The following is a 26149-nucleotide window of genomic DNA, read 5'->3' as shown; positions in this document are numbered from 1 at the left end:
TGCCAAGTCCAATTAAAGAAAATCTGGAAACTTTGGGGGTGGAGCCAGGAGACATTGGGGGTGGAGCCAGGAACAAGGGTGTGACAAGCATCATTGAACTCCAAGGGAGTTCTGGCCATCACATTTAAAGGGACAGCACGCCTTTTTAAATGCCTTTCTTCCATAGGAAATAATTAAGGATAGGGGCACCATCTTTTGGGGCTCATAGAATTGGACCCTCTGGTCCAATATTTTTGAAACTTGGGGGGTATTTTGGGGAGAGGCACTAGCTGCTATACTAAAAATCTGGTGCCTCTACCTCAAAAAATAGCCCCCCCAGAGCCCCCAATACCCACGGATCAATTCCCTATTATTCCCTATGGGAATCATTCTCCATAGGGAATAATAGAGTGCCTAGTAGACATTTCCCTCCCCCCCACGCTTTCTAAAGGGGGGGAGCGCCTCCATACCAGGGAATCCCCCCTCCCTGCCCCCTCCCGCTCTCTCTCTCACACACACAAACACTTACCGTACTTGGTCTTCTTCCAGCAGAATGTGCTTGCTGGGAAAACAAAAGCAAGGCTCCACAGGAAAAGAAAGGGAGGGGCCGTTCCTGTTTCCTGTGCAGCCTTAAAGGGCCGTTCCTGTTTCCTGTGCAGCCTTAAAAACGGACCCCAAGCTGTAAAACAACATGATGCCTACAGGTATGTTCTCTCTTCCCCTGCCCCCAGATTTTTTAAGAGCGGGGTAGGACGCTGAAAATTCGGGGGTCCCCCGCCAGGGCGGGAGGGTTGGGAAGCCAACTCCCTGCCGAGGCAGGCTTAGGGCGGCTAACAACATAGTCGATATAACAGATTATACAATGATTTAAACAGTAGCTAATAATTAATTAAAATTCTAAAAACAATAAAACAATAAAATTAACATCTTGGTGCTATTCCAGCAGATAACAAGAATCATTTAAGCAGTCTCTCAATTTTTTAGTCGGTGAAAGCTTCATCAAAGAGAAGATATATAATTCTCACTACAGGTACATCAGTCTGTCTTGTTTAAAGTAAAACTACAGTAAGCCATTACCTATATGTCATTATCAAGACTGCAGTAAGTCATCAGGAAGTGTAGGAATTGCCACCCAAGACAGCAACCGAGTGCAAAACTATCTAAAGTCATGCATGTAACTTCCCAGCCACTACTGCTGGAGAGAAAAATGGCTCAGTGCTGCATGGCAGTTCTTCCCTCTGTCTCTGAGTGTAGCCTGCACTTGTAGTATTTTTTTTTTCTTTCACACTTGGCCCTTCAGATCCCAACCTACAGAGATACTCAAGATATTCAGGTATGATACTTACGCTTTGATTTTCTGGATTTTATAAATGGTTTTCAAATTAACAGAGTCTTCAATATCATCTTCTAGCTCTACAGGGTCTACTAGTCTGTGACGCACCTACAGATAAAGGCAATAGCTGTATCACTGCTTTGAGCATAGGGACATATCAGCTCAGAGCAAGATGACAAAGCTCAAAATCTTTTAAAAATGTTCCCTAGAGTTTTTTTAATATGTGGAGGCTGATGTTGTATGCCATTGCCTGACTTTCTGTAGGTTACGTACAGGTGAACCTTTAAAATAGGAGATTTAAACATTAGGCAAACAAGGCTCAGTAGTTACACCCATATAAATACAGGGGAGTCCAAACACACACAGAACACCATTGCTTTCATAGGTTTTTGAATAAGGACTAGCCCCCTTTAATGTGCCAAACAGGCAAATTACTGCAAACATCAACATTTTGTCAAACAATGTACTATGTTAAACTGCTATATATTCTCTTCCAGAATAGAAATGTAACAATTTAAATATTCAACTTCTTTGTCTATCCCCAAATGAAATTTTAACAGAGACCGATTTCTCACTCACCTTACGCCGCTCTCATGTTTGTCTTCTTAGCACAACTTTCTTCTGATTTCCCACTATCTGCCCCAGAGCTGCAGGAAGGATCGCCATTTTTGCGCAGCAAACAGAAACTGCTAAAAACCAGTTTCCATTTGCTGCGCGAAAATGGCAATCCTTTCTGCAGCCCTGGGGCAGATAGTGGGAAATCGGAAGGATGCTGTGCTGAGAAGACAAACGTGAGAGCGGCGTAAGGTGAGTGCGAAATCAGTCAGAGATATCCCATCATACACGGAATTTCCATTTTACTTATCTATCTCCCAGTTTCATAGTCACATGATCTGCAGGAGTACTGGAGTACTCTATTAAATCTGTAGTTCTTATCTTTTTGGACCCCACTTCTAAGTTTTCAGGACCCACTTGCAAGGTAAAATCATACTACTTTCCCCCTCCCCAACATATAGTGCAGGCCTCTCACATCAGATAGCACTGAACAAGTTTATTAATATATCTAAGTTCTCAACATGGCCCCACCTATGGATACTTACAGGGCTCTTTTTCTAGCAGGAGCTCCTCTGCATATTAGGCCATGCCCCTTGATGTAGCCAATCCTCTTGGAGCTTACAGTAGGCCCTGTACGAAGAGCTCTCTAAGCTCTTGGAGGATTGGCTACATCAGGGGGGCATGGCCTAATATGCAGAGGAGCTCCTGCTAGAAAAAGAACCCTGGATACTTAAATCTGGAGACTAGGCCATGGACAGACAAGACAGAACTTTCTACAAACCTGAGAACAATCTGCAATCGTAGAAAAAGAAAAGAAACCACTGAGGAGTTATACCATGCCCCAATGATAACAGGATCACCTATAGCTTTAAGAAATGAATGTCTTCAGTGGCCATTGCTAGGCAACCACAGCAGTATTGCCAGGTGATTCCAGCCTTGGTTTCTTCCAGTAAAAGGCAGGATAGAGGAACAGGGTCATTTCCAGGTTTGTTTTGGCTTTTAAGAGAGGGCTCACTGGGGCCAAGCCCAGCAGCAACCACCAGGCAACTTGCTACCTTCCAACTTAAAAAACCCACCCAAGCCTGGCTGCTGGCTACTATTTACAAACAGCTATCTCAGAAAGCCAGTGTGGCATAGCAGTTAGGATCTAAGAGAGTCAGGTTGCCATGAAAGCTATTGGGAGACCTTAGGCCAGTCATACACTCTCAGCCTAACCTACCTCATAGGGTGCTTGTGAGGATAAAATGGAGGAGAGGAAAATTATGTGTGTGCCAAAGGCAAGATAGAGATTAAGTAGATAAATAATAAATATAGCTGAAGACAGGTGGCTGGTGGGTGGAAAGGAGAGATGGAAGCGGGAAAATGAGGATATTAGCACTGCCAGCAGAAAGCTGCATGGGAAGGGAAACATTGCCTGGGTACAGAAGGGCAGCTCCATGTGGGGGGAGGAAGAAATGAGATGCCTCCCACAAGAAAACTTGTAAGCCCCCTTTCCTTGTAATTTATATTGAATGTTTAGTATTTATGAATATGTAGCATTAAGGAGCAACAGGACGTATTTCTAAGTACCAATTTGCAACTAACTCTTCTCTCAGCTCACCCCATTCCTCCGTCTGACTCCTGGCCTTGCAACCTATCTGAGAGAATGTCATGACTCGTTTTGGGATCCTAACCCATTGTTTGAAAACCACTGTATTAGGTGATTGTTAATGAAATGATTAGTGGAACATATTAGACACACAGCTCCACAGCAATTTTTAAACTGGTATCATGTGAGGCAGCTTTTCTCAAGGTATTTTTGAGCAGCATGTAATACATGTCCCAGTTTTATTTCCTCTTACAGCTTTATTAATATTACAGCTTGGGAAGCCCAGTGCATTTTTCATTATGTGATGTTATGCAAGATATATTCCCCATTATTCTAGGAAGGGTCATGTGGAGGAAAGCAAAATAAGAAAATGTTATATAATAGGAGAGCTATCATGTAAATGGAAAAGTACAAGAACCTGTAGTACATGTAACCATTTGATATTTCTGCAATACTCTCATTTATGACTGCATTACACAGGGTTTATTTCTGAGAATTAAAATCTGTTTTTCCTAGGGGCTTGAAACAAAGCAGCATTTAGTTGGTTGTACCCATTACCTTCATGTCATAGATGTAATAAGCAATATATGTACAAAACAGACTATAATAGAATTTTACAGTGCGTGCTGGTTTACTTTTATCTGTGTAGTTCTATAAAGCTTTATAGAAAGGCAGATAATCCAAGCTGCTTGGTACAGCCTCTTGAGTTTTAAAATGGTATTTTGGTAAAAGACAAATAGAATTTTGAATTAGTACTGCAGGAGGAAAAATGGCTTAAAATGTTACAATTATTAAATTAATGAGGCTTTTAGGAATTCTGTCTTGTTCATCAAGACAGTTGGCAACAGCTATTTTATTCTAAGAAATGGTGGTCTCTTACCATCTGTCGTCTCCTATCATCTGTGTGTAGAAGGCACAGTTGTCCTATGCCCCTCCCCTAACACCTGCAACTCTCTCTAGCTCTTGGAAAGATCTGTTCAGTATACCCTGGTCAGCACACTTCTGTCTCAGAAAGCATAACATCACCACAGTATTGCTACAACATAGTGCTGGTGGAAACCTCCCAATAAGTGGAGAAAACACAGACTACAAACACATTCCTGGGCAACTCCAAGCCATTCTATCTATTGCTACTGCTAGCTAAACCATCACAGCCCTTCTTGCATTGCAGGATATGAGCCTCCTCAGGCAGTCAAAAATAATAATAATAATAATACAGAGTCCCAAGGCAACAGTGACTGCAGTATGTCCACCAACAGGTGAATCTTTCTTTGTGGGAACCCACAATGGAAGAAATAAACATACAAAAACCAGAACAGTATGTTAGTGGTGCCAGTTTTCTGATCATACACAGAATGCTTCAATTAACTTGTGATTGTTCTTATTACTATTATTTCATTTCATTTAGTTTATATCACGCCCTTCCCACCAAAGCGGCTAAGGGCGGCTCACAACACAGAAGTTCTAACATAGGATTAAGTTTTAAAATACATCAGTTTACAACATTTAAACAATAAACCAGTAAAAACAGTAAAACAAAGCCATTTACCAAAGTACCATACTACAGCCTTCTATTCAAAATTTTCAAGTACGTGTCTCTTTTGGTTCTTTCTAGGCAACCCTCTAACAAAAGTAGAGAATAGGATACATCCCATTCACAGTGTACTGCCAGCTTACAGTATAATCAACAGTGTGCATCTAGCAGCTTTGCTGTGGGCTTCCAGCTCTCACATTTTAGCCTGGCTCAGAGGTGGCCAAACTGTGGCTTGGGAGCCACATGTGGCTCTTTCGCAGATATTGTGTGGCTCTTGAAGCCCCACTGCCCCGTTGGCCAGCTTGGAGAAGGCATTTGTCTCTTTATCACTTGGGAGCTTAGAGAATGCATTTAAAGTTGCTTTCTTTCCATCTTTTTCTCCCTCCTCCCACTCCTCCATTTTCCTTCCTTCCTTCCTTCCTTTATCTGATGTTTGTATATTGTGACTTTCAAACATCTGATGTTCATGTCTTGCAGCTTTCAAACATCTGACATTTCTTCTATATGGCTCTTATGTTAAGCAAATTTGGCCACCCCTACTCCTGCACCATTGCAGGCAGTTATTTGAACAGCATGGCTATATCTATTATCAGCACTGCACTGCAATTATAGGTACAGCTCTGTTTTCTGTCAGGACAACTTCCAAAGGCATAGAAGCCTTGCTAGATCAAGAGTGCTCATAACCCCATTTATCTGACCCATATTCATCTTTCATTCATCTGATCTGTATTCTCCTGCTATTAATGTCTTGTTTCATCTGGAATATCTTCGAAAGTGATTACTGGACCTCCTCACTGGTTCTGATGCTACATGTATATGTGTTGTTATTGAATTATTTTATTTGTAAATGTTCTTGGTTGAAACATTTTAATGTCCTCATGTTTGCAACCTTTGGAGCTGTTATACCTAAATATTCTAAATACTTTTTTAAAAAAAACTAAGAATTCAGCACTCTATTCTTAATGTTGTTAATTAATATTTAAATAGCTTTAGAACTATGTCTGTTTTAATGATAAGAAGATAGCAATGAATCTCTATCCCCTGCTCATTATTAACTTGGACTGTCTTCAGCATGGGACTCACATTGTGATCAAGCTGGAAGTGTTCTCCAACGACTGCACAGTTGTGTTCTAGCAAGGGGAAAGGGTAGGCTCCTCTGGACTCAAAATCCCTGGGTCACTGCTGGTGTAAAGCAACCACAGAGTCGAAATGATGATGAAGGAACATGAAGAACAAGGGTTGTTGCAATGCATAGCCATGGATCACAATCATTAGTCTCATGCAGCAGAGAGATGGCGATATGGGAAAGAGTTAAGCAACATGACTGGAGGCGGGGCCAACCACTATGAGCAGCTCATTCATTTTAGCTAGGCTTGGGACTCCTTCCAACGAGTGCAGCTCCAGTCCAGCAAGAGACAGAAAGGGTGAGCTAATTCCTCTTTCCGTCCCCACTACAGCCATTCATCCAGCACTGCTATTAGTGAACATGAGTTCCTCCATCCAGGCAGTAAATTTCTCATGGTGGGAAAGAACTCCAGAGGGGAGGGGAAGGTGGGGTGGGGAAGATCCTGGACAGTCAGCTCTTTCCACTGGCGTTTCACAGAATCCAACCCATGATATTTCAATGCTCTTTAGCATCACATAACACAATATACTATTCAGATCACCTTGGTATATCTTTGGTTTTATTTCATGTCTTATGGGTGTATTATAATTCTTTTTTTTTTACTTTCCTTGCAGCAGCTTACCATTTTATTGTGAAATATAAATCACCTCTATTGATCAGAAATGGTTTAAGGTGAGATCGGTGCTGCAAACAACACTAGACTACAATAAACATGATTTCCAATCAAGCTCCCTATAAACCAATGGGCTTAGAAGGGAGTCACTCTGCTTAGACTTGCAATATAAAATGTTTTCAGCATCAAGGTGAAGATTTAATTCCTAAATTGTTTTTATATAGTATTCAAAAGTTACCATTAGTGAAAGTATTGTTTTGTATCTCTCTGGAACATTTTGTTTAATGAATTGTTTTGCAGTAGGCAAAAATATCATGGCATCCTCTAATCTGGAAGCATCCAGGAAACATTCAAGCAACTCTCTGTAAGATAAACAAAAACAGCATTTTGCAAGATTGCTCTAGATTACAAATACTATTAAACCATTATATACTCCATTCAAAAACCACACAAACTTATTTTATTAAAATGCTTTTATCAAAGCTGTACACAGAACCAGAGGGTTGGATTTTGTTTGAGTTTTTTGCTTAACTATTAAAAATAGGGTTGCTAGCTGGTGGCTGGAATCCAGCAGGAGATTGGAGAGGTAGAGTCATGGCAGGCAGCATTTAACAACCCTATGAGGTCACTTCTGGGGCAAACCTAGAAGTGACATCATCACATCATGGTGACACTCTAGAATACAGTGGAAACTCTATGGTTTTACTACAGAGTTTCCAAGGAATCCTAGAGTGTCATGGTGATACAATGATGTCACTTTAGGGCTCCCCCAGGAAGTGCCATCACTGCATTGCCAACCACTAATTTTTCACACTGCTCCCCCCCTCACCATCAACATATCAAATGATGGTGGGGGCAAGGGCTGTCAGCAAAGACCTTCTGCTTGGCAGTCTTAGATGTAACCCAATTAAAGAAAGTTCAGGCTGCAATCCTACACAATTTAAACAGAAGCAAATTCCCTTGGTTCTCATTGGATTTGTTGGGAAGTATTTGAGCTGCTAGTAAATGTTTTAAAAAACTGAGCAACAACTGAACAATGGCCAACTTGTATAAACATCCCTATAGGGCAAAGCGTTCTAGCAGGTGGAGGTTTTGCAATTCCAAACTTATTTCAAGGAAACAGATTATCTAGACAATTTCAATTGGCTTTAAATCTGGCTTTCAGAACTCTGGCTGCCCTACTGAATGATGGATGACCTTTGCTGGGACAGAAGCAGAGTAAGTGTGATCCTGTTGACAATAAAAAGAATGGAAGCAAGAAAGGAGCAAAAAGCTCAGGAAGAAATGGTAGAACAGAAAGGATGAGAATGAAGCAAGCAGGAGCATCTTCAGGCCTCATCCTGGCCAATTTTCAAACTATCATCAGTTATATCTCATTCAGAACTGAGTTGATTCTGTTCTTGCAGGATGACAGTATTGTTTCAATTAAGCATACACGAACCAGCTCTATGGATTTTTTCATAGAAGCATGGATTACATATAATTGATGTAATCACATGCCAAGTTTCTGAGAAAATAAAATGAACGCACCAATCTCCTTTCATAGTTTTGTACTCAGATATACATTTCAGATCATTCCAAAACAACAACATCATTGTTGTTGTTGTTGTTGAATGCAGAACTGTCAGGAGGCTGCTGATCAAATGGGCAGGGGGAGTAGCCTTGATGCACTTGCAAATTCACTCATTAATTCACATTGCTCTCTGATGCAGTCTCTTGAAGTTATTTCAGTATAACACAGTGTCAGTAATCAGTAATTTCTGTTTCCCCAATTTTGTTGACAGTGACAGTAGAGATAAGAAAGAGCTGTACAGCTTCTTCTGTTGAAGCCAATAATGTTGGACTATTCCCTACAAAACTCCACCAGGAGTTTTAGTCCTCTGACCCATGCCCTGAGCAATCAAACTCCTGGTGGATGTTGGAGACAGCACTCCCCTCACAAAGGTGAGACGGGAAATAAAAGGCTGTACTTCAGGCATACACCATGGATGAGCAGTAAAGTAAAACAGCCAAGTGGCAATCACTGAAGAAGAGGCAAGGAAACTTTTAGTTCTGCAGTACAAATTCTTCAGTTTAAAAGGGATAATACAGACAATATCAACCAATGTTTTTTCAAAGCAATCTAAGTGTGCTTATATATGAAAATTGATTGGAGAATTACTTGTTCAAGGCTCTTAATTATGTAACAAAATATGGGAAGGTTTTGAATCTGATAATTACATATGGATTCTTCAAACGATTGAGGAGAAAGTAACTTCCTTCTTTAACAACAGGCCACTGAGAGCAAAGGGTCAAACAAATAAGAAAGAAGCAACAAACAACCTCTATAGAAGTGTTAAAAGAATTGGTTGTCAAAGAATTTAAAGATTCTGAGGAAAGACTAACTCAAAAGTTGCTGTACAGGTGAAAGGTGTTTGAAGAAAGATTGAATGAGAGAGATAAAATACAGATTCTGGAGGACTTACACCTTAAATCATTGCAAAATAATATTTAAATTCCTTATAGGGAAAAAAGAGTGAATTAAGAAAATCAAATATATTTGGAATATTCCTTTTAGATAAATATTTAGGTCCAAATTGGGTTATTATAAAAATATTAGTAAAAGCACAAGAATTATTGGGAGGGGGGAATCAGATAAGTAGCAACTTTGTCTGGTACTGGCTAAAGCTAAAAATAGTACTTTGAACTATATCTTATACTGTTAAGGAGCCAAATTCAGAAATATATAGGCAAAAATGTGCACAATTATGAAATAAACAATGAAATATTTTTTCTAAGAAATCCACATTAGGGATTCTGGAAAATTATATTGGTTCTAATGACAGAGAGCTGCAGCAAGAATGCCTATTGCATATCCACAGAAAACAAAAGCTATGATATGAATGGATCAGTACACATGCCTTTAGGATATATATGGGCAGAACAATCCTGTGTTGCACTTGTGCTGTGGTGGCCCTAAGGGGACAGCAGTGCTAGGTGCTCTGTTTGTGTTGTGCCTGTCACCAGGGTACATGTGCACTCGCTCTACATGGCAGGGAGCTATCAGACAGCTTTCCATGCCACATGCCCTACCTCTGGAACTCTGGGGCAGCCTCCTGGAACTATTTGTAGAGCAAGGGTTGGCATGATTGGGTCCTAAGGATGTGTGCAGACACAGCAGGAAAGTGTGCTGGTTGGGTGAGCACTAAGTCAGTATCCTGATTTGCTTGGGGTCCTATAGGCATGGCCATGGCTGTATGTGGGAGAAGGAAATAAATTTACCATGGCTGCCAATAGGCTATGACACTATTTTTGATGGAGCAACTTTGCCGGGGTGGTGGTGGTTCCCACGCTGAAAACACTTTGGAAGCTACCTAACTGCTGCCATGTCTCCTGAAGCATCCACATCTATGCCTGCAGTGGAGTTTGTGCTATTGTTCTGCCAGCATATGGCTGTGGCACTCCTATGCAGGACTCAGTGACACATTGCTGCTATGCCGAGTCAGTGTAAACTGCCCTTACTCCAGCATGACTCCAAGCTTTGCCAGCATAGGGGCCAGTCAGCTCCCTATTCCAATTCCTTCCCTCCCCTGTTAGTCTAGGAAGAGCTACAATCAACATTAGAGAAAAAACCTGACATCATCTTGATTTTTCCATCAACACCATGGCCTCTAGCAGCTTCATTTGAAATAGAGAGTAATCTGACTGGCAACAAAAGAGCAACATGTCTGATCTGTTTAGGTCAATGAAAGAAAAAATATCCAGGGTGAAACTGGCATCTCTACCAGAGCACAGCAGGTGTAGGTCAAAGGGGAAAGAAACAAGGATAAACAAGTTGCTACAGACTACTTAGGAGTACGGGAAAACAGGAAAAGCAGCCAGAAATCAGTTTGCAGTTAAATTATGTACAGTGTATATCTACAATATAGAAAACTCATTTAATTGCCAGTACAATCAGTCAAACTGTCAATGCGATCCACATTTACACCAATTTAATCCCATTTATTTCAATCGTTTTACTGGTGTCATTCTGCATAGCGCTGCATTGATAAAGAAATAAGTAACTGGCATGAGGGAGATAACAGCAGTGCTGTTATTTAGCCTGAGATGAACTGCTTCTGGATTAGTAACTCAAAAGCAAAAATAGCTCCAGCAGTTTGTTGTCCCTTAGCAAAGAATAAGTGCATACGTGATTTAGGAAGCATGCCTAAACAGTTCTATGCAAAACGAAATCCCATTTCATTCAATGAGGCTTATTCCCAGGCAAGCATTTGGGGGGGGGGGGGGGGGAGGGAGAAGAAGAAGAGGAAGAAGAGCACACAGCATTTTGGCAAAGTGCTTTGAATATTCTTGTAAATGTTCTTTCTGAAGAAGAACTGGAGTTCCATCAATCATTACTTCATAATATTCATTACTGAGCTAGTCATTGTATTTGCTACTTAGCTAGGATGATTCTCACTTGTAAATCACTGAAAAATAATCTCCAAGTCCAATTATATCATTTTATGTTTAATTATTTCATGAAAGTGAAAAAAGAATGAATGGAGTTGTCAAAGCAATAGCAACCAAATGATAACTGATTGCCACAGAACAATTGCCACAGAACAATCTGATTGCTACTGGATTTGTTACTTTTCCGTAGGGCCTGTAAATTGGAGCTGTTCCGCCAGGCGTTTGGTGAGGCAGGCGAGCGTCCTTTTCCTTATTGCCTTTACCATCAACTATCCTCTCCTACAGTGATCTGTCATCTGAACTACTATATCTGAGCCACTGATTATATTCCAACCGCACTATGAGCCCGCCCGCCTTTGTTATACAGTACTGTGTCATGTTGCTGTTTTAATTGTATTTTATTGGTTTTATTGTATTTGACTGGTTTTATCTGGATGTAATCTGCCCTGAGCCCATCTGGGAAAGGGCGGAATATAAATTTACCAAAATAAACAAACAAACAATGCTTCCCTAAAATAGCATAAGAACATAAAAGATGCCCTGCTGCATCAGACCAGTGGTCCTTCTAGTCCAGCATCCTGTTTAACAGAGTGGCCAACCAATTGTCTTAGAGAGTCAACAAACAGGGCAACTAAACTTACATCATGAGTTCTGCTGTCCAATCCTTGTCTTGCTCATCAGCATGATGCAATGCAGACACAATTCGAGACAGGCTTGGAATCAGAAAATGCCGGAAACCAGGTTTACAAAATGGCCTGATAATCCTCCAGTAGATAATTGAAGCATTATATATCAAAAAATAGTACCTGCAAAAAAAGCACACATTAAGATATTACCATCTTCTAAAACAGTAGGAGGAAGGGAATGGCCTCAGGACTTTAATATTCAGTCTCTCTCCCTGAACTACACAGCACAGTCCCTCATGCATGGGTGCCATAAGATGCACAGGGAAAGTAATTTATGACTTATTGTGATGGACTGCACTTTTAAAAGCTTTGAATTGCTGTACAAACAGCTGAAGGACTGTGAAGGGTTATTTCTTCACAGAAAAGATCCTTGAATGACAGGCTGCTCCAAACCTGATTGGTTAGCATCGGTTACACAGAGAAAGACTTGAGACCTGCATGCTGAGGAGACAGAGTCAGATTTCTGTCTTGACTGGATTGAGTCTGATTTCAGCCTTAGCTGAGAGCAGTGTAACACAGAGGACTGGGGGGAAGTTGGCAAGGAAGTTTTGGAAGTAAGCAAAGACTCCCATTTGGGCCGAGGAAATGGGATAGATCTTCTAGTGAGAGAATTTCCCTACCCAGTCAAACAGGGAGTTAGCTTTGATCTAGTGGGGTTAGAACTTGCTTGTAGAAGCCTTAAGAGTCAGTTAAAAACTCAACACTAATACTGGTGTTTCAAATGAAGGGGTCTGGGTGTACCAGCCTTCTGGAAACTAAATGAGTCAGTGAAGATTCAAGTGTACTGGACTGTTTGGGAAACACTAGGAAAAAAACCTCTCAGCATAAAGATTTAAGTAACTGAATAGCTTAAGAAATTTTCATTCGCTTGAAACATAAGACGACGACCGCGGATTTATACCCCACCCTTCTCTCTGAATCAAAGTCTCAGAGCGGCTTACAGTTTCTTTTATCTTCTTCCCCCACAACAGAAACCTGTGAGGTAGGTGGGGCTGAGAGAGCTCTCACAGAAGCTGCCCTTTCAAGGACAACTCTTGCAAGAGCTGTGGCTGACCCAAGGTGATTCCAGCAGCTGCAAGTGGAGTAGTGGGAAATCAAACCTGGTTCTCCCAAATAAGAGTCCGTACATTTAACCACTACAACAAACTGGCTCTCTAGTAATAACTAAAGTATGTGCATGTACTGGTTTTACCTCAGAGTTATCTTATTAAGTTACCACAGAAATTGTAATTCCTGACAACCCCTCTATGTTGAATAAAATATTTTGCTATTTGTAAATTTCAAAACATTTCAAGTGCCATTTTCAGTAGTTTAAATTAAAGGGCAATCCTAACCCTTTCCTCAGATTCCTGGGCTCAGCCAACAGCCAAAATATCATACTGTGACAGGGTGGGACAGCCAGAATTCTTCAGTAAAGAAGAAAACACATCACTATGGTGGCTCAGTCAGAAAAGGGAAAGAAACAGAGGAAAAATCTTTCCTCTGAGGGAGGGAAGTGGACTGGCCATCATACTTACCTGGAAAGGAAGAATTTGGCTATGTAAAAAGTCAGGCCTCCTCTCCAGTCAGCACTTCCTACACTGCACCACTGCTTTCCCTCAATAGAAAAGAAGCAAACCCATGCCAATACACAGGGCTACATGTACATTAGAATGGCATTCTCTCCTACTCAGGACTCAACTTGCCAAAATGGCTGGCCATCAGTGGTCTACTAACAATGCCATCCTACGCAGAATTCAGCCTTCTAAGCCCAATTGACTTTAACAGAAAGGTGGAATTCTACTTATGAAGGCACTGTTAGTTTCCCCATCTAGCAGAACTATTCACAGCCTATCTTCAAGTAAAGAATATGGAACATCCCCCCCCCCCCCCCAATATTTTCCCATTCCAGACAAGGGAAACTCTACAACTTACTATTTATTAATTTCCTTTAGGCATGGGCAAGTTTTCATAAATGAAAACACAAATATTCAATTAGCACAAAAACTAACAAATATATTGTGGTCTGAGTTTTGGAGGGTAGACTACACTTAGTCAAATAAGTATTTTTTGTTTTGCTGCAATAGAGTAACACATCTGGTGGTGGTGAAAAGTATCATCAAATTGTAGCTGAGTCATGCAGGCAACATAGGGTTTTCAAGGCAAGAGGTAAACAGAGGTGGTTTGCCATTCCTCTGCACAGAAGAGGACTTCTGTAGTAGTCTCCCATCCAAATACTAACCAGGCCTCATTCTGTTTAGCTTCTGAAATTGGGCTAGCCTGGGCCATCCAGGTCAGGATCTAACACAAGGTTGGCCAAACTTGTTTAGCGTAGGAGCCACATAGAAAAAATGTCAGATGTTTAAGAGTCACAAGACATAGGTCATCAGGTATTTGGAGTCAGAAGAAGGAATGCAGGAAGGAAGGCTTGACTTGGAGAAGTGATTTAAAGAGACAAATGCCTTCTTCAAACCAGCCAACAGGGTGGTGGGGGCTTCTAGAGCCACACAATATGTGTGAAAGAGTCACATGTGGCTCCTGAGTCGCAGTTTGGCCACCCCTGCTGTAACACGTTGACTTAGTATTAAATAAAGCCATACTGACATCAACTTTGGCTGAATACATGGAAATTCTGGCAAAATAACCGTGCATATCCATAATGTTATACATTTTTATTTGTCTAATCAAATTTAAGAAACCGTCCCCACCCCCCCAGAATACTGTGGCATTTGATGTTATTCAAAAGAATGGTCAAAACGGAAATCAATTATCAAAGCCTCACCTTCCATCATCTAATGCAAAGTCTACTGATTTCACCAGGCTCGTAACGAATTTTTTAAATTGTTCCTAAAACAGTATAAAAAAAAAATTCACCTTAGAGTGAGAAAAAGCTTTCTATTACAACCACTCACCCCAGTCAATTAATCTATTACAAATGCTGGAGTTCTTACAAACACATAGAATAGCCGGCCATGAAAAGATTCACTACCCTTTTGAACAGAAGGTGCAGATCTGTCTACACTTTTATATGCACAAATTGTGTGTACACGATACATAGATCAATACATGTGTTTTACAACATTTAAACAAGAATCTTCCAAAATGGGTTTTGTGGGGAGGAGAGACATCAAAAGTTAACATCATTTAAATGGCCTAACCTTTTGGCAAAACTACTTGGTAAACATGTGTTTTGAGGTTATTGGGATGGAGGTACACTTCTGTCGTAGAAAATCATCTGACAAGAACTTATCCTTTGCCCTGCATCCCCTTCACCTCTGGGTTCACCATTTTTCACCCGGCCAAGCTTATTTTCAGCCTCATAATTCATCTGAAATATGATGGGGGAGGGGACTCACAGGAAGCAGTTTGGGGACAGATTTACTAGGTAGGAGGAAGGTTAAACAGTCCCCCTGCCAATTGCATTGCCCTGGCATTAGCATTTTGTAACAAACAAAGGTTTAGGTACCCTATGTTTATCATGTAACAAAGAGCCTTGCTTTTAACTGTATCATTAATTCACAAATACTAAAAGAAACCATTTAAGTTAACAATATCAAAATTCATAGCAGGTGCTTACCACATTATCAGTAGACACAGGGGTATATAATTGGCTCTGACACAAGTATGCTCTACCCAAAAACTGGTTAACTGGAGGTCTTTCTTTAAAATACATTTGTAGACATTCACTGCTCATTTCCAGAAACCCCATCTAGAGTTAAACATATTTCACTGTTTAATTAGAATGAACAAGAATCCAACAAGGAAAATGTTATTCACCAATCTAACAAGCGCACTGTTACCTGAAGTGCTTGTTCTGCACATAAAACATACAAGTCAGAGCAGAAACTCTCTGAGGAATCAAGGGCTGATTTTCCTTCATTAGCAGATTTAATCAGCTTATAAGTATCTTGTAAAGCTTCTGTGTCTTAAAAAGAAGAACATTTAAATTAGGTGAAATAACATTTCACTTCAGTCCATATGAAAACAGACTCATTTTGACTAATGACTACAGTGTAAATGAAACAGGGTTTGAGTCCAGTGGCACCTTTATGACCAACACAGTTTTAATCAAGGTATGAGCTTCCATGTGCATCCACTCTTCCTCAGATACAGTGAAACAAAACTCCTTCAACCATGCACCAGAAGTGATGTCATCATGCAGCAACAAAGATCCCCCCTTCCATTTCACCAGCCTGCTTCCCCCTGCTGACCAGATGAGGGTTGGCAGTCGTCAACAGCAACGATTACCAGGAGTTTGCCACCATTACCAAGCATCTGGTAAGCCAAAGACTAGATGACTTACTACAAGGCATGTTGACAAGGTAAGACTGATTAGGTGTGCCTTTGTGCAAGATATTTATTATTCTCTTGCCAGCAGACTGCTTATTATTAGACTCCATACCACATGTTCATTCAATCCATAACACTTGGTCCCACGTAAAAAAATAAGCATGATTTTTGGTCCTCAGTGCATCCTGAAGAACAGCCAGCACCTTGTAATTTAGAGACCATTCTATGGAGTCAAAACTTGTCCACTGGCCTTCACAAAATATGTGAGATTTCCTGACTCCAGAATAAAGGCACCCAGTGTCAACTGGTTCAGTATATTTCAAACCAGCTTCTTCACACACATGGATACCTCAAAGCTCACAAAGAAATATGTGCTCTATTCAGAACAATGGACTTACATAGGGCTAAACAGTGAGCCTAAAGCGAGGTGTGGATCTAAACAAGCAGCAGTGCCATCCAAAAAAATGGCTTTTCCTTCTAAGCTTCTGTAGTTTGACTTCAATGGACTTAGATGGGAGCACTCTGCTTGGGATGGCACTGTAAGACCTTTAGCTAACTGTGTGTGTGTGTTTCTTATTTAAACAGAAAGAATCCTAATAACATGTGTGGCAGAAATATAAAAAGCCTGGGGCATTTCAGTATGGCAGTATGAATTAGCCTGGGCCTCTATTCTATCAGGTCTTTGGCTTAGCATTCAATAAGGCTCTATAGTCTACCTAAGTGTTGTATTCTTCCGAACAAGAGTGCACTCTGTCCTAAAAATAATGGTTTATATTGCCAGAGTCCAAGGTAACAGTCTAAAAATCTAAGATATGGAGATATGTGTCACCATGACTCCTCCTCAATACACAGAGGGGTTACCCAGAGTAATTCTGAACCACTGATAATATACAAGTTGTCATTTGAAGAGATGCCAGGATAGTCGGGGCTTCTTGTCCTCACAGAAATTGTTTTAACTATAGGCAAAATTACTTACTGTAACTTACTGTAACCCCTTACTGTATGAAAGGGTTGGGTTTTGTCAAATATGTCAGATGCTCATCACAGACCTGACTGACAGTTACATTAGCTCCAATGGATGGGGAAAAAAGATACTTAATATCGGGGTTTATTGTTGTTCCTTGTTGTTCTGGACAACTATCCTCTTATCTAGGTTTTGATGAGAGCATCCAAAAATATCCTTTATAGAATTACTGTGCACAGTATTTAAGGGCAGCTGCTGTGAGAGCCCTCTCCAGCCCCACCCACCTCACAGGGTGTTTGTTGTGGGGGAGGAAGGTAAAGGAGATTGTGAGCCGCTCTGAGACTCTTCGGAGTAGAGGGCGGGATATAAATCCAATATCTTCTATCTTCAATATCTAAGTATTGAAATTTAAATTAATGGTGCATGCTGCATACTAAATTGTTATATATTTGAGAGGTTTTTGCATTATGGTTTTAATTTATAATAAATGGTTTTGACATTGGTACAGCTTTCTCTCTCTCCGGAATTATACGGTCACCACCAATCATCCCTCTCCCCAGGGGTCGTTTTGTAGAAAAATAGGTGGTGGAGCTCCTTAGCATAACTCATTAGCATATGCCACCTCCATCCCCACCAGCCAAAAGCAACCTGACGCAAGAAAGGAGAGCCCTGGGTGAGTGAGGTCTGTTCGGGCTGGCTAAAGATCCAGCCAGCCCAAGCAGGCCTTGCTCACCTGGGGCTCTCCTTGGCTGCCCCCCTCACAGTCAAAATGCCAGCAAGACACCCACCACCCAAAATCACATAAGAAGTGGAAAAAGGGTGGTGTGGGCTTCTCCAAGAGTTAATGAGGGCTGCTGGGGATGTAGCAAAGCTCCTGGTGGCTGGCTGCCTGCGCACTGTCCTAAACCAGGGATTGTTCTGCAGCTGCACCTACTATTCAATAGACAAGGTAGGTGAACATAAGAACATAATAGAAGCCATGTTGGATCAGGCCAATGGCCCATCCAGTCTAACACTCTGTATCACACGGTGGCCAAAAATTTATACATATATATATCTATATATATATCTATATCTATACACACACTGTGGCTAATAGCCACTGATAGACCTCTGCTCCATATTTTTATCTAACCCCCTTTTGAAGCTGGCTATGCTTGTAGCTGCCACCACCTCCTGTGGCAGTGAAATCCACATGTTAATCACCCTTTGGGTGAAGAAGTACCTCCTTTTATCCATTTTAACCCGACTGCTCAGCAATTTCATTGAATGCCCACGAGTTCTTGCATTGTGAGAAAGGGAGAAAAGTACTTCTTTCTCTACCTTCTCCATCCCATGCATTATCTTGTAAACTTCTATCATGTCACCCCGCAGTCGACATTTCTCCAAGCTAAAGAGCCCCAAGCGTTTTAACCTTTCTTCATAGGGAAAGTGTTCCAAACCTGTAATCATTCTAGTTGCCCTTTTCTGCACTTTTTCCAATGCTATAATATCCTTTTTGAGGTGCGGTGACCAGAATTGCACACAGTATTCCAAATGAGACCGCACCATCGATTTATACAGGGTGGGGAAGAGGGGGTGCTGTCAGAAAGGTTCAGGAACTGTGCTCTGGAGAGCTCCTGCTGAATTCAAGGCCTGCCCCTCCCTTACCTAACCTGGTAGGCATGGGAGTCCTAGGTACCCCTAGGTGCCCTGTACTCCTAAATTCCCTAACACATGACAAAAGGCAAATGCAATTTTGGGCTGTATCAACAGAAGTATAGTGTCCAAATCATGTGATGTGATGGTATCACTTTACTCTGCTCTGGTAAGACCTCACCTGGAGTATTGTGTACAGTTTTGGGCACCACATTTTAAGGATATAGACAAGCTGGAACGGGTCCAGAAGCGGGCGACAAAGATGGTGAGGGGTCTGGAGACCAAGTCCTATGAGGAAAGGTTGAAGGAGCTGGGGATGTTTAGCCTGGAGAGGAAGCGGCTGAGAGGTGATATGATCACCATCTTCAAGTACTTGAAGGGCTGTCGTATAGAGGATGGTGTGGAATCATTTTCTGCGGCCCCGGAAGGTAGGACCAGAACCAATGGGTTGAAATTAAATCAAAAGAGTTTCCGGTTCAACATTAGGAAGAACTTCCTGACTGTTAGAGTGATTCCTCAGTGGAACAGGCTTCCTTGGGATGTGGTGGGCTCTTCTTCATTGGAGGTTTTTAAACAGAGGCTAGATGGCCATCTGACAGCAATGACGATCCTGCGAATTTAGGGGGACGTGTTTGTGAGTTTCCTGCATTGAGCAGGGGGTTGGACTAGATGAACCTAGAGGTCCCTTCCAACTCTATGATTCTATGACATTTTATTTCATGTGTGTTAGGGAAAACTAGTATCTAACCCATCTGCATTTACAGAGTAAACATATCAGCTAGCATCATATATAAAGGTAAAGGTAAAGGCAGTCCCCTGTGCAAGCACCAGTTGTTTTCGACTCTGGGGTGACCTTGCTTTCACGTTTTCACGGCAGACTTTTTATGGGGTGGTTTGACATTGCCTTCGCCAGTCATCTACACTTTCCCCCCTGCAATTTTACCGACCTCAGAAGGATGGAAGGCTGAGTCGACCTGAAGCTGGCTACCTGAACCAACTTCCACTGGGATTGAACTCAGGTCGTGAGCAGAGGGCTCCGACTGCAGTACTGCAGCTTTACCACTCTGCGCCATGGGGCTCTTAGTATCATATATACAAACCAATAAATATCTAATAATCTGTAATTATCTACCTTGGTAATTCTCAGCATCAGACAGCTTCTGCCTAATCAGCAACTCCATGTCTTCTTTGCTGAATAATTTTTGCTGAAATCTGTTGACAAGAAGGTTATCAATGCAATTCTCTTATAAGTTATTTTAAAATAAAATGAAATTTATTGAGAAACACTTTGCAAAGCTTTGTATTTTGGTTCCCTGTTTCACAATATTGTGGCACTCAGTCACAACTGTTTTAAAACTCCCCACTCTCTAGACATAATCTAGCCACAAAAGCCATATTAAAAACACCCAAAATTACATCCCTTCCCCCCAAAAACCTCCCCACTCTATATAAACCTATTCATAATCTATCCATAAAAGCCGCATTATGGCCGGGTCCAAGTCCCATTCTACTTGGCTACCGAAGACCACACAAAAATAGATGAGTCTGAGCAAAGACCCACAGATTCTTTGCTGAATGAACATACAGGCAACAATACATACAAACACACACTGCTTGGTTCCTATCTGCTCCACGAGTTTTTAGCAACAGGTCTGAAAACCGAGCAAAAGATTACTTGAAGCACGCTCGAGCTTTCTTCCACTCTATGTAACGGTGCTAACATCTCTCACTCCCATTCCCCCCTGCCCATGCACTTGACTGCCATTCCTGCCCCACTGATTGCCTTGAGTGATCCCGGTGTCAAAGGCAAGGGGGTCCTTCACACCACTTTCCAGAATCCCCGGAACGTGCTGGACCTTCAAGCCCACCGCTCTTCCGCGTCTCTCGGTCTCCTAGCAACGCAGTACTAGCAATGCACTCACACGCGTTGCTCTCCCCGCCCCACTGCAGTATGGGGCCCTGCTCAGGACACAATTCCTTTCCAAGCTTTCTCTCCACTGGCTGGAGCGTTGGCTGCTGCAGGGGTTAGTGCGCGTTCCGCTTCAAGCTTCTCATGCAAATCATACAGCTTGTCGCCTTCCGTCCTCCTCTTCATGCTTCACTAAAGAATCACTTATTTAGAAATCATAAACGGGAAAGTTGCTATTCATTGCCTAATTTGCCTGTTTATGATTAATGTACATGTTTTGCTGCTGCCCAGATGGATGGCATTGAAATACTGGGACGTTTACTAAATAAAGACAGCTCCAACCAACCATCTATGCCCTAGTTTATGTTTGCTCTTTCACATTAGAATAATGAGGCAAATGGGGGCTCTGCTGTCACTGATGATGCGTCTTCTGTCCGTATGCTAGCACTGCAGGAAATAGTGTTTTTACAAATAGCAGAACTATGGTCGCTAATCCTCATGTTTCACTAGCATGTTCAGTATTTTGTGTGAGGTATTTTGTTGACTAAATAATCTGTGCCAGAAAGTTTTGAACGTTTGTTTCATTCAGTGTTCTGACTATTATCTCCTGGGAGGCCTCATTCACTCATCCACCATTCACGTCATCCACCAAAACCTGTCAAGCTGCTTCCCAAACTTCCTGAAAACTGTCATAGTTCTCCCCGCCCCCCCCTTGGCCACTCAGAACCTGGCCCTGTTTGTGTGCACACTACACAGATAAGGCATTTTCACATCAGCTACTACAACACATCCAAATCAGAAACACATAATTAAAATTAGGCTTACTTTCAACATTGTGTAGAATCTCAGCCTGCATGCTGCTAGTAATACTATATAAATTATTTGCTGTTAAAGACAAATGTCTGATTTGGAAGTTGCTTGCTATTAGATAATCTGACTTTCTGACATCCAAAAAAGGTTGCCAGCTCTGGGTTGAGAAATTCCTAGAGATTTGGGGTGTGTATGTGTGTGGGGGGGCAATTCTGAATCACTTTAGTGGGATATAATGCCATGGAATTCACCTGCCAAAGCTACCATTTTCTCCAGAGGAACTGATCCCTGTAGTCTGGAGATCAGTTGTAATTCCAAAAGTTCTCCTGGCCCCACACGAAGGTTGTTAAACCTAACTCATGCTGCAGTCTCAAGCCCCTACTCATTAGAAAAAGAGCATCCTCTCATCCAACCTGGATAGCCCAGGCAAGCCCGTTCTTATCAGATCTTGGAAGTTTAAGCAGGGTCAATTGTGGGTTAGTACTTGGATGGTGGATGTATTTATGTGCCTTTGGCCCTTTCATTTAAAAAAAATGATTTGACATGAAAGCATCACCACCAGTCACTATCACTTTGGGCTGAGATCATTTATAATCACAAAGGGCATCTGGATCATATTTGCTAATAGCCACTGAGCCTGAAAGGTGGGCTTCTGAGCCTGAAAGGTGGGCTTTTGAGACATAAAACTTTGTTGCATCTGGACTCCTTTCATAGGGTATCAACCAAGCATGTTTCATGGAAGCATGGTACTGAACAAAAGTACTGTCAGAGGTGGATTGGATAGCATAAAATTCTTCTGATCCTAATGACATCAATTCAGAAGGGACATTTGGGCCATATTAAAGGCATAACTTGTTAGAGTGTATAATAATGAGTTAACCATGCAAACAATGTCTAAACAAGGTGTGGGGGGTTGAACATATTAATTTTTGAAACAGACATTCAGAGATTATGGGAATTCTGCAAAGGTAGTACAATAAAACAGCATTTGTAGGGGTAGCGTTTGTATTATATAGAAATCAACAAACACTGCATTACAGAATTTCAAAAGAAAAAGAAAAAAGAAAAAAAAGATATTCTACTCCACTTCAGTTTGACTTTTGACAGTGGGGGATGAAGACTGAGGAAACAAGAAGAAAAGGGTAGGCGAGATGGATGTGAGTAAATGCAATTAGTCATAGTTGGTGTTAAAGGTGAAGAGTTAAGCTGAAAGCTTCAGAATAAAGACTAGCATTGAAGAAGGAGCTAAAGAAGAGAGAGACAAGACAAACCTGCTTGGGAAATGAATTACAGACACAAGGGGAAGCAATAGACTGTGGGCCGGAAGACCTTTGGGCAGTTGAGGAAGGTGAAGCTGCGCAAGTGAAGGTTGCAGAATTACTTATTTTTCATTGGTATCCAGATGAATATATTATATTGTATTTATAGGAATGACTTTTATTTATGCATTTATCCCATTGATACTCTACCTTTATTGGGGACTGAAAGCAGTTTACATCCTCCTCTAATTAGGGATGCCATCCTCCAGGTGGGACCTACGAAAAATCCCTTAGGATTATAGTTGATCTCCAGACTACACAGATCTGTTCCCTTGGAGAAAATGGATGCTTTGGCGGGTGCATTCTATGGCGCTGTATCTCACTGAGGTATCTATCCTCCCCAAGACTCCTTCCCCAAATCTCCAGGAGTTTCCCAACTTGTATCTGGCAACCCTACCTCCCCACTAGTGACCAGGAGAACCTAGCAACCCCACTGCTGTTCCATTTTATCCTCACAACAACCCTCACCCTGTGGGTTAGATTAGCCTGAGAGTGTATGTTAGCAGTCAAACACCTCCTCCCACGGAGAGGCAGTTTAACAGAGAGAAAGGCATAAACACCCTTCATACAATATCACTTTAAAAATCATAAATGTACACTGCCTGACACAAAATTGATGCCAGCCAGAGACAAACCTGAGAAAAAATATTTTTGAAAGTGAGTCAGAAGCAGCTAACAACCCTCTCCACAGCCTTAGGAGGTGCATAATTCGGAACAATAGGTTTCCCAAGAAACTATTACTTTGGACTAATCCCATCACATGCCCAGCCTCACTTCCCCCCTGCCCACTTACCCTCATTATGGAACCCTTAACACTATTCACAAAACCTGGTAGTTTTCTTGTCAGGTGCTCAGAGGGTCATCATGAAACATTAGCATCTATATTTCAGCCCCCAGCAATCTCATCAAGCTTCTCCCAAATCATTGTTCATCTCCAAACAAACCATCAAGTTACTGCTTGAGGGGCAGAGCCATCAGCAAAGCCCCAGGGAGCATTTTTGCCCTATATCAAGAGCACCTAGCCACCAGTGTGTGTGTTCCTGGAACCAACAGCATGCATCCCCACTTTGTTGGTTTCTTCTTTTCTCTTCTCCCAGTGAGATGCTAGCCATTTTACTGCTGCTTCTCTGGACCTCTACAAGACCTGATAATTATAGCCCTTTCCCCCTTAGCTATTCCCACTCTTCCCTGTTTTTCTCTTAACTAGCTTGTACGTGTGTGAGTGTTTTTGTGTGTGTTGCCCTTTTATTTCTCTTTTAATAAAAAGCCTTTCTGATTGACTATCTCCCTGGTTTATTTGAGAGTTCTCTTAAGGGAAAAATCTGCATAAACATTTGTGGAGAATCTGAGTTACCTCGGTCACTGTCTCTTTAAAGCTAATTCCCACTATTAGATAGAAGACTGCCTCTTTGGGTAACATGTATGGTGGTCTCCAGGATACCCAGTGAATTGCTATGGCAAAACAGGGATTTGAAGCTGGGTCCCCCAGATTCTAATTCAACACTCTAGCCACTACCCCATATTAGCTCTCTGTTTCCATTTCCCTTTTCAACACAGCAGCAGAGATATAGATCTGAAGTTGGATTCTCTGTTGGATAAATTGTTGTTCTAGTATGTCCTCCATTCTGTTCTTCCAACTGCTATAGCAGGTAGTGGAAGATATCTGACTTCCTGGTTTAGCAAAGCTCCTTGGATTACTTTCTAGACTACCTTTAGGCACCCTGATATGTTTCCTTTCTCCTAAAAGGAAAAATGGTTTGCTGTATGGGTCAAACCCCAGCCTTAATGGAAACAGAAGACAGTGATATTAAATGGTATGCTGTAGAAAAGAAGCATTCATGTTACTGTGTCACATTTTTTCGATAGGCGCTTCTATTTAAATAGAAGATATGCCTAAAGGTTAATACTGCCAGTCACAAACTATCAAGGAATCTAGTAGCTTAGTCATTGTTTGGCTGACCTTTTGCATCACTATAATTTTGCTATGAAGAGAAATAAATGATCCCGGGGGGGCGGGGTTAAAATATAAGCCTGAAGAAGAAACATCAGGCAGTATAATGTCAGATTTGTTAAGATCTGATGGTGGTAGTTGAGAACCACAAATTCATCCCAGGCAGTTTTTTTTAATGGGTGAAATGCAGGCCTTGACATCAACAGGAGCTCACAGGAGCACAGCTCCTGAACATTTTGAGGGTTCCCCCTTCTCCTCTCCACCTACCTTGTCTATTGAATAGTAGGTGCAGCTGCATAACAATCCCTGGATTAGGAGAGCGGGCAGCCAGCCAGCCACCAGGGGCTTTGCCACAGTCCCAGCAGCCCTCATTAACTCCTGGAGAAGCCCATGCAACCCTTTTTCCACTTCTTATGTGATTTTGGGCGGCAGGTAGCTTGCTGGCCTTTTGACTGTGAGGGAGGCAGCAAAGGAGAGCCCCAGGTAGGTCTCATTCACCCAGGGTTCTCCTTTCTTGCGTCGGGTCACTGTTGGCTGGGGAGGGTGGCATATGCTAATGAGTTATGCTAATGAGCTCCACCACCTATTTTTCTACAAAACGACCTGGTGAAATGAAAAAGCTGAGTAGATACTTATGCAAATATAACTGGAATCTGATGGTCTGTAGTGTTGGAAAAGGTAATGTCTGGTGTACAAAGAAGAAGAGAGGAAGACCCTGGAAGGGGGCAGCAAGAAGACAATTAGATGAGGATAGTGAAATCAGCACCTCTCCTGTATGTGTCATGCCTTGTCTTTCTCCAGATTGCTACTCTTAAACTGCAATCACACACACTAAATAATGCACTTTCAGCCCACTTTCAATGCATTTTCCAATTGGATTTTACTTTGTGTTCAGCGAAATCCAGCTGGAAAGTGGATTGAAAGTGGATTGAAAGTACATTATTTAGTGTGTGTGGTCTCAGCCTTGGTGCAACATCCTGCTTCTTCTCAGAAGTTCCACACTTAGTCTTATGGTGCATTCACACTACACTAAATAATGCATTTAGGGAATTTTTGCTATTCTTACATAGCAAAAATCCAGATGTAAAATGCATTGTTCAGCATATACCGTTTTTGCACACAGCTTACCTTGCAGTCACAATCCTGTTCCTTCCGCAGCGTCTGTCGGATTTCCCACCATGTGTGCCGGAGTTACAGGAAGTGCCGTGGCTTTTGCGTAGCAAACGTAAACTGGGTTTTAGCGGTTAACATTTGCTACACAAAAGCTGCGGCACTTCCTGTAACTTCGGCACAGATGGTGAGAAATCCAACCGGACGCTGCGGAGGGAACAGGATTGTGGCTGCGAGGTAAGCTGTGTGCGAAAACGGTCATAGTGTGAGCACACCATTAGTTTTACTTTCTTCCTCTCAGGTAAAGATGTAGTCAGGGCTTTTTTTTAGAAAA

The 26149-nt window shown here is 41.7% G+C and overlaps 1 protein-coding gene across 1 annotated transcript in view; it reads right to left on the bottom strand.

The window, feature by feature from the left end:
- Positions 1–19957, bottom strand: part of CFAP46 (cilia and flagella associated protein 46) — a 155736-nt gene extending 135779 nt beyond the window's left edge. The window contains exons 1-7 of the mRNA XM_060241376.1: positions 19849–19957; positions 15625–15749; positions 15402–15533; positions 14607–14671; positions 11801–11965; positions 6967–7090; positions 1326–1420 (exon numbers count right to left, since the gene is read on the bottom strand). Of these exons, the coding sequence (XP_060097359.1) occupies positions 1326–1420; positions 6967–7090; positions 11801–11965; positions 14607–14671; positions 15402–15533; positions 15625–15749; positions 19849–19897 (755 nt within the window). The 5' untranslated portion in view covers positions 19898–19957. The remainder of the gene's footprint in view (positions 1–1325; positions 1421–6966; positions 7091–11800; positions 11966–14606; positions 14672–15401; positions 15534–15624; positions 15750–19848) is intronic.
- Between the last annotated feature and the right edge of the window lie 6192 nt (positions 19958–26149).

This window comes from Heteronotia binoei, chromosome 6, assembly GCF_032191835.1.
Source record: "Heteronotia binoei isolate CCM8104 ecotype False Entrance Well chromosome 6, APGP_CSIRO_Hbin_v1, whole genome shotgun sequence".
Lineage (NCBI taxonomy): Eukaryota > Metazoa > Chordata > Lepidosauria > Squamata > Gekkonidae > Heteronotia > Heteronotia binoei.
This window is presented reverse-complemented; position numbering and strand designations above follow the sequence as displayed.